The 16,742-nt window shown below is 45.6% G+C and overlaps 1 protein-coding gene across 1 annotated transcript in view; it reads left to right on the forward strand.

Annotated features, from left to right (window-relative positions):
• Window positions 1–4,201: 4,201 nt before the first annotated feature.
• LOC144797278 (aldo-keto reductase family 1 member B1-like) overlaps window positions 4,202–16,742 on the forward strand; it is a 143,080-nt gene continuing 130,539 nt past the window's right edge. The window contains exon 1 of the mRNA XM_078668211.1: window positions 4,202–4,319. Coding sequence (XP_078524337.1) covers window positions 4,254–4,319 — 66 coding nt within the window. The 5' untranslated portion in view covers window positions 4,202–4,253. The remainder of the gene's footprint in view (window positions 4,320–16,742) is intronic.

Genomic DNA, 16,742 nt, shown 5'->3' on the forward strand with positions numbered 1-16,742 from the left:
TAATTATGTGGAAAACATCTGCAAACTAGGATATTTTACCATTCATGTTTGAACATCTAATGCTGGACTTGTGCATAGGACTACAACTCTGCTTTGCTTGAGTGTCACAGAATGACCTAGTCAACAGTGCTCCCAGCACAGAAAACACTGACAATGAGGTAAAAGTGTTAATTAAATGTAACTAGTAGGCACACACTGCCTAGGCTAACTAAAATGATTTATGCCAGAACTTATCAACTTATTATGTTCCATGTCTGGTTTCCCAGCTGCTATAAGATGTGTACTGCAGTATGACATCTAGGGGGTTTACTTGGCCATTCAAGTAGTCCCTGCTTTATTAGAGGGTGCAGAGCTCAATAGTTAGAATAGTGGTCTTTAAACCAGGATTTACTGGTGTCTTGCAGTTTTTTTTTGTGCCTGAACTTAGTTATGGAACAATTTAAAATTGAGCAGTTCCCATTCTGTAGATACCAGTGCAAAATGATCAGTATTTTCTAGTAAATTCATGTTAACTCTTATTGACCATTCCCTTCTTTATTTGAAAGATTTCTCAGATCGTGCTGTTACAGACACTCACCAGAATTGTTTCTGTTCTCAAACCAGAAAGACGGGTCATCATCAAACTACGGCACTGCAAGGCCAGAGAGGGATCAGGTTTACTGCTAGATCGAAGGCAAATCAGTGTCACTGCATAGGCCGCAAAGCACAGTTGTCACAGAATCTCGGAAGAAGGGGTGCTTCCTAAATCTCTTCCGCCTGCCACATAAATTGCTGCTTACCCAGAAGCTTCGCAGTATTCGACTATCTTCAATTCAACATCAAGTTTTAAAGAGGTAAAGACCCTCAGCCAGGTTCTGAGACAATCCAATGTACTCCCTCACATTTATTGGGACCTGCTCATTGATACAATCAAAGTAGCATTTAATTCCCCCATTATTCCATTGCATAAATGCATGTAAAAATATTTTTCAAGTAAATGCCTTAAGTGTGGGCTGACACATTTTAATTTACACCTTGGTTTTCATTGTCAAACGGCTAATATTCAATATAGTTCTTACAGTGGAATTAAGAAATGAAAAGGACTATTTCTTAAATTTGTCTTGTGGGAAATCCCAATTCGTACCGACAGCCAGCATTTAAAATAAATCATGAGTTTTGGTACAGTGCTTCTTTTAAAATGTATGCATTTACACAATTATTTATGCAGATGCTTCAGTGGCTGCAGAAGAAAAATGCTCCAGCCACATCTCGCGAAACACAGAAGTTCCCAGGCTCCAGATCGGAAGAACCAATGGCAAATGCAAATCAGGGTTTTGAAAGGCAAACAAGTGAAAGTGTCAGGATGCCCGAGAAGAGGAGAAGAGTCGATTCTGAAAACGAAGTATTGATAGATGGCTGTGGCACTAACGACAGTCACATACTCCTCCAACGAAATGTGGTGGAGAGTATGGATCAAATTGATCACCCAGCCTGCTGGTCTACTGAACAACTTGAAATGAAACGTACAGAGTATCCATGGCTCTTATTTTCCAAAGGCAAGCTTGGATGTAAAGTGTGCAAGAAGGTAAATCTTAAAACAGAAACAAGTCAAGGTGTGCATTTTCCCATGGAATGGGTAGATTGCTTGGTCATTCCATATGGCCCTTCTAAAGACAAGCAGCAAATTTCTCTGCGGAAAAAAATATTTCGTCATAAGAATAGCTCCTGTCATCTTAAGGCATTAGCTATTTTAGAGCAGAGGGCCCGTGAAAGTATTCCACAGTACAATTTGAAAATGCAAATGAAAGTACAGGAAGAGACATGCCGTGTATTCAGAACTGCATACAAAATAGGCAAACATGAACGCCCTTTTTCTGATATGCCGTTGGATATTGATGTTCAAAAGATGAATGGTGCAGACTTGGGCAGAGTCTTGCATTCAGATCACAGCTGTGCTGACATAATAGACCATATTGCTGCTACAATGAGGTCAAGGCTGATTGATTGTATCTTGCAGAATGAATCAAAAATAAGCCTCATGATAGATGAATCTACCACAGTTAGTAAATTGACCACACTAATTATCTGTGTAAGAGCATGTATTGATAAACACGATGAGCCACTGACCTTTTTCTTAGACCTTGTTGAGCTGCCAAGCACAGCAGCAGATATAATCTTAGATACCTTACTTGCATGATTACAGAGACATGGTTTTACTGATGAGTATTTAAAAATGCATTTGGTTCAGCTTGTAACAGATGGGGCTTCCAACATGATAGGTAGGAAATCCGGTGTGGCAACTCTTCTGAAACTGAAATATCCACAGTTGAGTGTATGGCACTGTGCTAACCACAAGCTGGAGCTTGCCGTGGGTGATGTTTGTAAAGAAGTCACAGGCATTAATCAGCTCAAAGTTTTTTTTGATAAACTTTATACCACCTACCATGCCTCTCCGAAAAATCAGAGAGAGCTTGGGGAATGTGCTCTGGAGGTAGAAGTAAGACTTCTGGCAATTGGAAAGGTGCTAGATGTACGTTGGGTGTCCTCAAGTGAAAGATCTGTGAGAGCTGTTTGGAATAACTACAGAGCACTTAGTAAACATTTCATGGAATCTTCCAAAGACTCAACGAGGAGAGACATTGAGCAGAGGAAATATGCTGGTTTAAACCGTTTATTAACCTCCATGGTGTTTGTTGAAAATATGGGCATATTATATGATGCTCTCACAGAATTGGGTGACCTATCCAGAAGGCTGCAGCGGCGTGATATGACCATATATGAGGCCGATCACTCAATACAGATGCAGATTTTGGTGTTTGAATCAATGGCTGATGCACCTGGGCCCTTTGCTACAACTGCATTAAATGCTGCTGAACGGATGCAGTTTGATGGTGTAGGACTGCAACAGAACAAAGGCTGTGTTAGCATCAATAGGGCACAGTTCTTTCGGAGCTTAGCAAATAACCTGCGAAAAAGGATGACAATGTCTAATGCATCAAATGTTTCGAGATGCACAACAACAAACAATGACCAAATCGAATACAAAGAGTTAGTACACAGAATGAAACTCCTACAACCAGTTTATTGGCAAGATCCAGTAGACATCTTATACGGTGAGGGAGAATTACAAAACCTATGTAGCAGGTTGCATGTATTTGATACCAGGCAGTACATCCTTGGTTTCAGAGAGTACAAACAAAATAAAAATTGCATCCCTGAAAGCCTGAAACCATTAGTGCACATTATAAACACCTTTTGTACCTCAACTGCTGAATGTGAACGGGGCTTTAGTGTAATGAATGATGTGCTCACACCACTGCGGAACAGAATATCAATAAATCGTCTGTCTTCTATAATGTTCATAAACATCGTGGGGCCTCCTGTCATAGAATTTAAACCTGAATTTTATGTTCAGAAATGGTTAGAAAAAGGGAGAAGTGCCAATGAAAGAAACTGCATGGCTCGGAGACAAATGGCTTATGATTCCACTTATAAGCGTATTTGGAATATTCTGTGATTGGAAACATGTCCCACATTGTAAATGAATTAAATATAAACAACTTATATATTAAACCTCAAATAAACATGTGTATCGATTGTTTGAATTAAATAACGTTATAAGCTGTAACTGGTCAGTGAAATGTCAAATGCACAAAAAATTGGTATGTTTTGCTATTTTTAGCCACACCTCCGACTCCGCCCACTAATCCAATCCTCTGCTTATTCCCGCCCCCTGAGTCTCCGCCCACAGTTCCCCTACTTTTTTGTCCCCACTTCGACCACTGCCTACACATAAACAATCTTTAAATTATAAGACATTTTGTGACTTCCATGTGTGCAGCACACATAGAAGTGCATTTTTTATGTACAGGAAGGAGTAACTTCCTATACATAAACAATCTTTCCCTGCACGCAGACACCCTTGCACTATGGTGCCTGCGTTGGTGCTACACTGCTATGTGTATCGCCAGCGCAGGGGGAAACGTAAGGCAGCACCATATTTTCATAAACAGAGGTGCAACTAGAGTCAATTTTTTGGGGGGAGTGTTTGCAGAACTGGTTGAAAAATCGTGCCGTGTTCTGGCTTGCTCGGTCCAGCGGCCTGGCCAATCAAAAGCCTCGAAGTCTCAGGGCTTCTAAGTACTCAGAGCTTTCAGGCGTGTCCCCTCGCGCGCTAGTACAAGAGCTTGCAGAGCTCGCGCTTCCTGAATCTCACGCGCACCCATTGACCGAAGTTCGTCTCCAGAAGAGCTGTCTCGCGACCGCCAGCAGTCATGGCCACCTGCGTGAAGCTGAACACCGGGGCTCTCATGCCGGCGCTGGGGCTGGGCACGTGGCAGGTGAAAGGGCGAGATTTTGATCGATACCTTATATCTATTGATCTAAACCTCGATCTGGTCGACTGAACCTTTGTTGCCTGTCTTGGAGGAAAACAGTACACCCATCTGCAAGTTAGTTCACCCAATAAAGGACTCTACTCCCAAAGATCACAGACAACTTCTAGCTTTCAAAAGTTTATTGTAAGGAAATGATAAGCTGCAAATACAGACATCTCAGAATGAGATTCACGAGATACACAGGTCCAATTACATACATGTGCTCTCGAAAAGCCCTCAGACGAGCAACAGAAATCACTAACACAAGTTCTAAGAATAATAAAGCTATCAGCATAGACGCATATCTCTCCTTCATTTAGGTTGGAGGAAAACACACAGGTTAGGCGTCCCTACCCTGTTCTAGATGGTATCCCTACTTAACCAAATCCCAACCTAACAAAGGTGTCAGCAGTGAATGACCCCCAAGGGAAGTCACCCACTCTAAGTCTCTTGGTGAAAACCTATAGTTCTCCAGTCATGACCCCTCTCTGCCTACCCATCCGCTCTCTAAAGGGTCCTCAGGTATCTGCTCTAACTCCACCCAGGGGTGCTGTCCCTAATACAAAACAGTCAACAACATTTGAGACGCCCCTTGCGAAACGCCTCTCACGTGGTGTAGCTTCAGGCTTTTTCCATGATGCTTTGTATTGGGCCTCAGACGTTAGAGTTGACCTTGCTTCTCAGGCTCTTCTCCGGCCCGCTGATACCCCTTAAACATTCCAAAACCCTCCTCCATGTCTGGGCCGTCTACTGAACAGACCTCTATTCATTCATTTATAATTGGATCCCCCCTTTCCTGTTGCAGACAGATATCTGCCGCCAAGAACCCAACTCTCATAGACTTCTAAAAAGGCTTGCAACATTTCTCAGCCCAGACATGTACGTGTAAATCAACGTTAAAACATTTCAGGCCTACAATATTTCTCATTATGATTATGGCATTCAACTTCTTCATTTAATTAAAGCATGTTAATACTCTTATTCTATTATTCAACAAACATATTATAATTCATGGCCCATTTAATGCGATGACCAAACGTTAATACAATCTGTGTCGTGAAAAGAACCACCTTCCCTTTTAGCTCCAGCTCTGGCCCTGAGGCCTACCACATTCTGCGTTTAACCACAGACCATCTTATTTTTTTAACAGCTACACGACATAGATTCAAAAATAATCACATCTAATAAAATCATATAATGTCACACATTTCTGTATTAGTTCCACTTCTACTTAAATCTCTATATTAGCTATACTTTTAGAATATAATTGCAGATACTATTAGCACTCATGGCATTTCTCCTCATGATTTGTGCTTACTACAGGTAAGTGTGGTGCACTCATACATTTAAGTCAGTTTGCGCTCTCTCAGTTCCCCCCTTTGATGACCTCTCGGGGTCATCACTAACATTTAAACTGACGTTATTGCTGGCATTCTCTGCGCTTCCAGAGCCCTCAGACTCCTGTACTGATTATCTTGTATGGCTGCCAATCTCTGCAGCTGTTCTCTTTGGGCCCTTTCTGACCTTCTTGCTCTGTACCATTTGAATACCCTCACCAATCCCCACAATATGATCCCACAGATCAATATTATGATGATAGGCTTTAGAATATACCAAACAAAGCTTTTGCCTAAGGTGGAAAACCACCCACCAACTGCACTCATTCCGTGGCCCACCTTTTCCCAGACATTTTCTCTACTCAAGTCTTCTATCTCCTTGTGAATATTAGTTATGTTCTTAATAACTTTCTCAAGGGGCTTCGAATTGTCTGGAATGTAAGTGCAACATTCCTGGACCTTCAAAGCCTTACAGACTCCGCCCTCTTTTGCTAATAGGACATCTAATGCAAGACGGTTCTGAAGAACCATAGCCCTTATCGATTGCATCTCTCCTTCTACCAGCATTAAGGACTGAGCAGTGCTGGCAGACAACCTGTCGACAACTGTTGCCAGTCGTCTAATTTTAACATCATTAAGGATTATTCCCAAAAGAGGGAACATAGCTCCAAAGACATCTCCAACCATTTCGGCATCACCTACATCTCTCCTTCCCCTCGATGATGTCTGACCCTCAATGATCACTAAGTCTTGTGCATGATATATTTTGGGGAAGACAATTGCCAAGTAACATGATCCATACCAGTTGTCAGGTAGTCTCACATAAGCATTTCTTCCACATACAAAATACACATTTGGAATCACTTGCATTCCCTTCAGGAAATCCTTAGTATAGTACTCTAAATTAAAAGCATGTTCACAGTCAACTTCTCCAACGTATACATTTTCATAATACGTTTTGGCTCTGTGAAGACATAACTTTCCTCTCTGCGCTTTATCTAAAGCTATTGGACCACTACTACCCTTTCTCTGGTGTGACTTCTCTTCCTCGGTCCAATCTGTTTTCCCTTGTCCTGATTTTTTCAAAATCTTTTGTCTCCTGTATCGATCATCCACCTGCCCTATGAACTTCTTCTCGACTTCTGACACCTTGCATGTCAGATTATTTCTACGGGCATGTGAAGTATCTAAGGTAATCCAAGGAATGAAGAACTTGGCCAATCTGTCTTCACTCTTCCAGTAATCCCATTTGTTCATCTGCTTATAATTTGGGACTTCTGGCAACACTGAATCATAATTGGAGAAATAGTATTCAAAACTATCTCTCTCATAAAATATACTAAGCAATAAGCTACATGTAATGCCATATGTCAGCGGGAGGTGATGATATCGAATTCCTTCATCTACAGACGCCGGCAACTGCATGCAGACGTAGCAATCCTTAACCTCCATGGCATCCACGTATTCATATAAAAGTTTAGCATAAGCATTTGACCTAAAGTCTCCTTGGGACTCGTCTACGTGTAACCTGCGGGCTTCTGCAGCCAATAACGCTTTCTCTTGAGTGTTTTCCCTTTTCTCACCTGCAACAGTAGGTGTAAGCGTTTCTACAAATTTCACATCAGTTACCTTTGCCTCTTCCTCATGTCCCTTTACATAAGAAATTGTTACCACTAAAGCTATTAATATTATCACTCCTACTATTAGTGTACCTATTATACATTTAGCTCTGCGGTTCGGGGTGCCGGCCTCCATTTCGTCAGACAATATAGCTCTCTCTTTATCCTTGCAAAAAGTTCTTTTCCTCTCGTTCCTTTACAGTCTCTTTTCAATCCTTTTGTCTTTAGAGTCCACACAGCTGGAGGCTGACAACCTTCTTCGCAAAAGTCCTTTAACAGTTCAAAAAAAAAAAGACAACCCTAGCCCTTCTCCATCAACTCAAGGGAAGTTCCCTAAAATTCTCTGCTTCCTGGGCGCTAGGTAATCTTCTTTTTCTGCTTGCTTTATTTACAAAGTCCTTTAACAGTCTACTATCAGATTTGTGGTTGCAGCTTCAATAGCATAGTTCAGTATTTCCAAACGAAGATTGTGCTCTTCATGTGCTGTTATCGTTGTACCAAAGTCGGGGAACTGCAATTCTGTAAGAAACATGTGTTTTAACTTGCTGAGGCGGGGAGGTCTGGGGAGCATGAATGTTAGTGACCCTTCTTGTTCGACACCGGGTACCAACAGTCGTATTTCCACGGTGATAATGGGCTCAGAACTGGACACCACCACCGCTCGGATCCTCCCTGTCTCCGGTTTCACAGACATTTGTCGCCAGATATGTCCACTCAGGTGTGGAGTATCTTCTGTTAGGCACACGCACTCTTCTTGACCTTCTTTGGTCTGGTGCTTCAGCGCCCTGAGCACCTTCTTCGGGGTCCGAGTCTTCTGATATCGGAGGAAGGGTTGCTTCTGGAGTTGACCTCAGGCTAGAGCTCCTTCTTTGCGGCCAATTTGCTTCTCCACGTGCCCTTCTACTCCTTCTTCTTCTTGTCTGTTCCCGCTCTCTCTCAGACCTGTCAGGGTCTGACTCGTACTCCCAGCTACTTTCTCCTTCTGTAGCGTCTTCAGTTTCACTGTTGTACTGACCGTCCTCAGCTTGGTCAGACTCGTTCCCTGCTTCCGCTGGCACCTCTACAGCTTGGCTAGCCCCCTCTATGGCTTCTCGGTCCTCAACTGGACGTCTATCCGAGAGAGGAGCTGTTTCCAGAGGTGCTGGAACCCTTCGCGTATGTGACGCGTGGATCCAATTGGGCAGGCCTCCCACCTTTACAGCTGTGTTCGTGATCAGGATGACCTGGAAGGGCCCACGCCAACGAATATCCAAGCAGCTTCTTCTCACATGTTTCTTCACCAGGACCCAGTCCCCAGGGTACAGGTCATGGCACGGGCCCTGGCACGCTGGAACCTCGGCAGCCTGCACCTGAAGGGACACAGAACGCATGGCGTCAGACAGCCCCTTACAATAGTCCAGGATCATATCATCTGTGATATTTAACAGTGCAGTAGCTGGAATAGATGGCAGCCTCATTGCTCTCCCCATTAACACCTCATGTGGTGACAACCCTGTTCTTCTGTCTGGGGTACTACGAAGGCTCATGAGGACCAATGGCAGGGCATCAGGCCAACTCAGGGTCGTTGAGGAACAAACTTTGGCTATTCTGGCCTTGATAGTGCCATTGATCTGCTCCACAATTCCTGAGGCTTCTGGTCGGTAACTGCAATGCAGCTTTTGGTCAATATTTAGTGCTACACAGATCATCTTCACAAGCTCGCTGTTAAAATGTGTTCCCCTATCTGATTCCAAAAAGGCCGGCACCCCGAAGCGAGGAATGAGTTCTCTAAGCAGTAACTTGGCCACTGTGAGGGTGTCGCACCTACGTGTAGGGTATGCCTCAACCCATCTGGAGAACACACAAACAACCACCAGGACATAGCGGAGGCGGTTGCACCTTGGCATTTCAATGAAATCTATCTGCATTCGATTGAATGGACCTCCAGACCTTCCTATGTGACTTAGTGCAACTGGTGTTCTTTTTCCTACGTTCAGCTGCTGACAGGTCACACAACGCTGGCACACTGCTTCTGCTGCTATTCTAAACTTAGGATTGTACCAAGTCTGTCTAAACACTCTCAGCATAGCATCTCTCCCTAAGTGTACGGGACCATGTATGAGTCTAGCCATTGGACTCACCATCTCATTGGGCAACACTGCTCTGCCGTCTGCTGAGACCCAAAAATGGGTCTCACCCATTACACATCCTGCCTTTTCCCATGTTTCTTTTTCAGAATCAGGAGCATTTTCTTGCATGGTTGACAGTTCATCCCAAGTATCAACAGTTTCCAGTATCATGGCTAATTCAGTTCTTACATTTATTCCACCCACATCCACCTCTGTGAAAGAGTACCCTTGTTCCGCGCAATACCGCGCAACTTCATCAGCATATCTATTGCCTTTCGAAACAAAGTCCTCATTTCTGGTATGTGCGGTGCACTTTACAACTGCGATACTTACTGGGCATTGCAATGCTTCTAACAACAGGCGCACAAACTCTCCATTGCGAATGGGAGAGCCTGAAGAGGTCATGAACCCTCTTTGAGACCATAACTGCCCGTAATCATGAACTACCCCATACCCATACTGGCTGTCGGTGTATATGGTAACTCGAATTTGATTGCCTGCTAAGCAAGCACGTGTCAGGGCAATAATCTCGGCTACCTGAGCGGAGTGTACTCCTTCCAGGCACCCAGCTTCCACAACTCCTTCAATTGTACAAACAGCATAAGCTGCTCTCAACTGCCCAACTTCGTCTCTTACACATGAGCCATCGACAAAGAAAACTTCGTCTGGGTCAGTCAGTGGCTCATCTACGATGTCGGGTCTGGGTTTGGTGCATAGTTCAGTCACATCGAGGCAGTCATGGTCTGTACATTCATCATCATCATCGATATCATTTGGAAGTGGCATTAAGGTGGCAGGGTTCAAAACAGAGCATCTCTTGAGGGTCACATTCTCTGCAGCAAGAATAACTTGCTCATAGCGCGTGAGCCTGCTGTTGGTCAGATGCTGTGTTTTGGTCCTGGTCATCAACAGTTCAACAGAATGGGGCACGCACACCTCTAACGGGTGCCCCATGACGATATTTTCACATCTTTCAATGCTGACACCCGTTGCAGCAACAGATTTGAGACATCCGGGCAACGCTGCGGCTACTGGGTCTAAAGTAGCCGAAAAATAAGCAACTGGTCTACGGGCATTCCCATGGATTTGGACCAACACAGACAACGCGCAACCTTCTCTCTCACAACAGTAAAGAAAAAATTGTTTATTGTAATCAGGCATTCCCAGTGCCGGAGCACGACACAGGTCCTCTCGCAACTGTAGGAATGCCATCAAACAGTCTTTGTCCCATGGTACCGGATCACTCACCTCCTTGTGCGTCAGTTTTTGCAAGGGCTTTGCTTTCAGTGAAAAGTTCGCGATCCACTGTCGGCAATAACCCACCATCCCTAGAAACATCCTGACCTCTCTCTGTGTCTTAGGCGCATTCATTTTCATGATCGCCTCTATCCTGTCTGGTGACACTTTTCGTTTGCCTTTCTCTATTCTGTGTCCCAAGTACTGCACTTCTGTCAGGCAGTACTGCAATTTTCCCGGGGACACCTTGTGCCCATTGGCAGCTAGGTGATTTAACAAAGCAATGGAGTCCTCCCTGCAAGCTTCTTCTGTTTCTGACGCCACGAGGAGGTCGTCTATGTACTGGACCAGAACTGACTTCTGGGGCAGCACTAGACTTTCAAGATTTTTCTTCAACAGCTGGTTAAAGATCGATGGACTCTCTGTATACCCCTGAGGGATACGACACCATGTTAGGACGCGATTTTCCAGCTTAAATGCGAAAAGAAAATGGCTTTCCTCGTCCAGAGGGATCGAAAAGAAAGCCTGACAAAGATCGATCACAGTAAACCACTCAGCTTGGAATGGAATTTGAAACAGTATCACTGATGGATTCGGTACCACTGGACAACACGAAACGACTATGTTATTAATCTTTCGAAGGTCCTGTACTATCCGAAATTTCCCATTTGGTTTCTGCAGACCCATAATCGGGGAGTTGCATGGACTACCCACGATTTCTTTCAGTATTCCCTGTTTAATCATGGACTCGATCACGGGTTTTATGCCTGCAATCGTTTCTGGAGTCAATTTATATTGGGGTGTTCTTGGGAACTCAGCATGCGGTTTCACTACAATTTTCACTGGGTCCACCCCTTTGACCAATCCAATCTCTTCCCCAGTGAAATCCCATACTTCTGATGCCACTGTCTCTCTCAAGTCCCAGGGGAGCTCATCTACTGTCAAAGTAGGGTACAGTTCCACGCATATTCTTGAGTTTGCAACTTTGAAATCTGCGTCATCATCATTGGTCAATACCTCCACTCCCTGAGGTGTACAATATATAGTACAATTCAATTTACACAACAGGTCTCTTCCTAGCAGACACACAGGGCTTGAATCGCAAACCACAAACTGGTGCTCATCGCTGTACTTCCCTATTTTCACCTGTACCGGTTCTGTCAATTGGCTGGTTATTCTCCTGTTTGCGACCCCTACCACCTGTATGGTCTCTCCAGACATGGGCAGGTCTGGAACTGCAGCTGATCTGATCGTGGACCTAGTGGCTCCTGTGTCCACCAGAAATGTCGTAGGGCACCCTGCTACTTCGGCTTCGACATAGGGTCCCCTCTGATCCACCTCTAAGGCTGCCCCAAGGGTGCAGTCTTCTCTTTCCACTCTCTGTCCGGTTAATGGGTCCACATAATAGCACTCTTCCCCTTCCACAAACAGGGGCATTTGTCTATAGGTCTTACCCATACTCCCTACTCGAGGAGGTTGCGGGAACTGGGCTCGGGGAGGAGCCCCCCCCCCTTTGAGCACCTTTCCTTGGTATGGCGTTACCCCTCTTGTAGGTGCGCTCTGAACCTCTTCCTCCTCTATCTCTTGCTCTCCTATCTCTACATTGTAGGGGCACTCGCGTTTCCAATGCCCCAGCTCGTTACACTGGTGGCACCTAGTCGTTTTCTTCAAGGTAGCTATGTCTATCCTGGGTCTAAAGGTGGAACTCTCCTCATTGCCCTTGTTCTGACTGTACTGCTTCTTTCCTCCTGTACCTGTTCCCTGCTGCTGTTGCTGTTGTCCCCCTTTCCCTGCTGCCTGCATCTGTACCACCATCAACTTTTCTTTTAGTTTCTTAGCCTTAGAGTCTATCTCATCACAGCAGTACCTGGCATATCTCAGTATTTCATCTAGAGGTTTAGTTTGCCAACAAATCGAGTGTTGCTGAATCATTAAACTAATATCCGGTCTCAGTCCCAGGACGAACTTGGACACAAATTGCCCTATGTCTTTTGGATCCATTACATCCAAGCCGCTATACTGTTTAAACGCCTTCAGCAATCTCTCGTAATATTCATGAACTGTCTCTTTGGGTTCCTGTCTTGTTCGGTCTATTCTGACCCAATCTATGTCTTGCATTGGCACTTTCTCTTTCAGCCAAGTCATCACTCTCTCGAATTTTGCCATCACAATCTCGGACGGCCCATTAGTCTTGGCATCTCTCTCTGGCTCCGTTGTGGGCCACTCAGCGCTAACCTTGCATGCTGTCCACAGATCTCCTGGTACTACAATGTCAAACAGCGTGTTCAGATCTATCCAAAGGACCTTTGAGATTTTTACAAACCTCTCGACTTGCTTGTACCACTCCACAGGGTTCTCTCGTAACTTGGGGAAAGAGGTGGTAAAAGCAGCTAAATCTCCCCTACTCCAAGGGACATGTACATAGTTCCCATTTGCAACTTCACGCAAAGGGTAAGCTTCTATTCCCTGCTGTCCTGGTGTCATACCAATCATGCTTCTCCTGCCGGTCCCTTTCTTGGACCACCTCTCTTCCCACTTATCTAGTGCTCTCCATGTCCTTATTCCAGTAATCAGTTCCCTTATGTGCGTTTTCAGCCCAATCGTTCTCCTCTCATCTAGGTCTCGATCTGTATAATGTAGCCTGTGGTTACCCTGTAATGCTTTGGTTCTTGACAAGTCCACCATATATTTGCCTGCTAGTTCGACTAACTTCTCATGGACTGCTCTCGCTTTTCGAGTAATGTCCTTTGCCATATACAGTATTTCATCCTGTTCATACATTTCCATTCTTTCTAAAGGCAGGGTACCATCTACCATGTCATCCAGGTCTGACCTTAAGCTGGAGACATCAAGTCTCTTGGCTTTTATCTCAGCTCGCAATATGTCTTTCGAAGGGGGCTCACTGGTCTCCCTACCATCCCAACTTCGAGCTCTGCGTTTGGGTTCGGGAGAGTTAATGGGTGCCCTCCCTTGCTCCCATCTCTCCAGGTCCCATGCTCGGCCATCCGATCTTGGAAGGTGATGGAACACGGGCCTGTTACCCCCACTCTCTTCTTCTTCTCTCCTCTCTCCACACACCTCTCTGTTATTTTCCCTCTGCTCGCTACTCTCCCTTTGCCTCGTATCGCTCAGTATCCGATACGATCCTTCCTGGTTCCCCATATTCCCTGGGCTGCGCTCATTTCTGTCATCACAGGGACTATGGTGCGACCTCTCACAACTCCCATTCTGTTCTCTGGCGCCGGGTACACAGTGTGGACACTTAAAGCTGTTTCTGTACTCTTGCGCTCTCCTCTCCCCTTCACTGAGTATTGGGCGCGCCACCCCTCCACTCCCGGGGCCCCCGTTTTCCAGGTCTGTTCTACCTCCACTCCGGGCCCAATGGGTGACTCCCCTACTCCCTCTACAGTCCCACTCCGGGCTACTCTCCCCAGCCCCGCAGTGAGTCCGTGCTCTGCTGTCCTGACTTTCTCTTTCAGCTTCCGCAGCATTGATGCTCTTTTGAGCCTTCACTGCCTCATCCCACTGCTTCATGTACTCATTTAGCTCTTGAAAGGATTTTCGTCCAGATCCCCTCAGATCCATTGGCCATCTAGGGCCCCCGGGATCTCCTCCTGGGTCCCCTGCTGTGTGCATCGGGGTGCTCCACTCTCTGGGTATCGGCATCTGACTTGGGGAATTAGTGGTATCGTTCCTCCTTGCCTCCTCTGCTCTTTCTCTGTCTTTCCGTTTCCGTTCTTCCCCTCTTGCTCTTTCTTGGTCATATATCGATATTATAGGACCTATGGTAACAGGTACCTGTAGTGCATCTGGTAATGGGTAGGATGTGGCGCTTTCCGTTTCCGGCGCTCTTTGTACCACAAACCTCCCGACTACCTGTTGCACCTGACTAGGCTGGGACAGCTCTTTCTTTGGCTCAGGATCCCACTCTGAACTGGGAAGCGGTCTGTGCTCTCCTGCATTGCCCCCCTTTTCTCCTTCTTTATTCTCGACCTCCCCCCCTGCTCTATTATACGGGGGTGGCCTGTCTGTCAATAATCTGTTTATCAGGCTGTCCTCTGTTTCGCTCTCTTCATCTTCTTCTAGGGGACTTTTATTTACTGGCGCCTCTAACACTGGGTACAGTTTATTTACTTCCATGTTATGCACTCTCCATCTTTTAGCATCCGCATCCCACCTGGCATCCTGCACTGCCCTTACCGATCGTTTCACCCTTTCTTGTCGTCTGTTCATATTCTTTTCATGCGCTGCCCTAATCCATGCATCAAGAGCTTCAAACTGGGTTGGTCTAGGCAAGGGTCTCTTTGAGGTCATGACTGATTTCAATCGATGTAACACCTCTAATCTGAACGTCCCGTACTTCGGGAACGTCAGTTCCTCATTTCCTTCAGTAATCTTACTCCACTCTGATATCCAAAGGATCGTATGCAACCCAACATTCACTGCCATATAACGAGCTGGCGTACCCTCCGGCGGGGCTTCTTCCCCTTCATACGATCCCCGCTTCTCTTTTTTAAACACCGCTTTCAGCCATTTAAAACACTTCATAATTATGCGCACAAAATCCAGCCTCGCTACTCTGTTTACTTCCTGATGACAATCCACCAATCCTGTCGCGGCTTTGCTAGCTTGGCCTATCGCAGCGCGGTCTTTCTCCAGTCGGCCAATCACGTCGCGACACTACCTGACGTCACTTTTCTCCGCTTCGCAGCAGCACCCCTCCTTTCTCAACTCGTCTCCCGGTTATGCATGCGTCCCATTCATACACCGAAAAATGACTACTTCCGACCAAGCGGTCACTTCTCTCGACTGTACGTCCACAGTCTATCTGTAATTGTCAACACAACTGACGAGATGTCTATCGTCCCTCTGATAGGTTGCTTACACACACAGTAACTTCCGACCAGCGTCCGTTACTCACGCACTCACTCTTACGTTCCCCCTATCTCGGTCTTTCGGGTGATCAATGGTACCTCATGACCCCCTTCACACTAGTTGACAATTACTCTGGGTGTCCGATACACCCGAACCACTTAAGCTCTCCTTGAACTTAAGATTTCCACCGGTTGCGCGCGCTCACAACCTGTTCCACAGTCACTCTACAGACATTCAACTCCGCCAAACATTACAACATAGGTACAATACAAAAACACCGCAATCTAACACGCATAACCCTTTATACTCACTCTCGACCGATACTGCTGCTTTTTCTGTCTCACGTCATCCGGATCTTCTTCAGCGGGCTGTTTTTCCAATCATCGAATTCTAGGGGCCTTGGGGTAAGCTAACCTGGCCTAGGTTACCGTCCTCAAGAAGGCAACCATCCTCTATAGCTACCAACTGAAAGGGCGAGATTTTGATCGATACCTTATATCTATTGATCTAAACCTCGATCTGGTCGACTGAACCTTTGTTGCCTGTCTTGGAGGAAAACAGTACACCCATCTGCAAGTTAGTTCACCCAATAAAGGACTCTACTCCCAAAGATCACAGACAACTTCTAGCTTTCAAAAGTTTATTGTAAGGAAATGATAAGCTGCAAATACAGACATCTCAGAATGAGATTCACGAGATACACAGGTCCAATTACATACATGTGCTCTCGAAAAGCCCTCAGACGAGCAACAGAAATCACTAACACAAGTTCTAAGAATAATAAAGCTATCAGCATAGACGCATATCTCTCCTTCATTTAGGTTGGAGGAAAACACACAGGTTAGGCGTCCCTACCCTGTTCTAGATGGTATCCCTACTTAACCAAATCCCAACCTAACAAAGGTGTCAGCAGTGAATGACCCCCAAGGGAAGTCACCCACTCTAAGTCTCTTGGTGAAAACCTATAGTTCTCCAGTCATGACCCCTCTCTGCCTACCCATCCGCTCTCTAAAGGGTCCTCAGGTATCTGCTCTAACTCCACCCAGGGGTGCTGTCCCTAATACAAAACAGTCAACAACATTTGAGACGCCCCTTGCGAAACGCCTCTCACGTGGTGTAGCTTCAGGCTTTTTCCATGATGCTTTGTATTGGGCCTCAGACGTTAGAGTTGACCTTGCTTCTCAGGCTCTTCTCCGGCCCGCTGATACCCCT

Source organism: Lissotriton helveticus, chromosome 1_1 (assembly GCF_964261635.1).
Source record: "Lissotriton helveticus chromosome 1_1, aLisHel1.1, whole genome shotgun sequence".
NCBI lineage: Eukaryota > Metazoa > Chordata > Amphibia > Caudata > Salamandridae > Lissotriton > Lissotriton helveticus.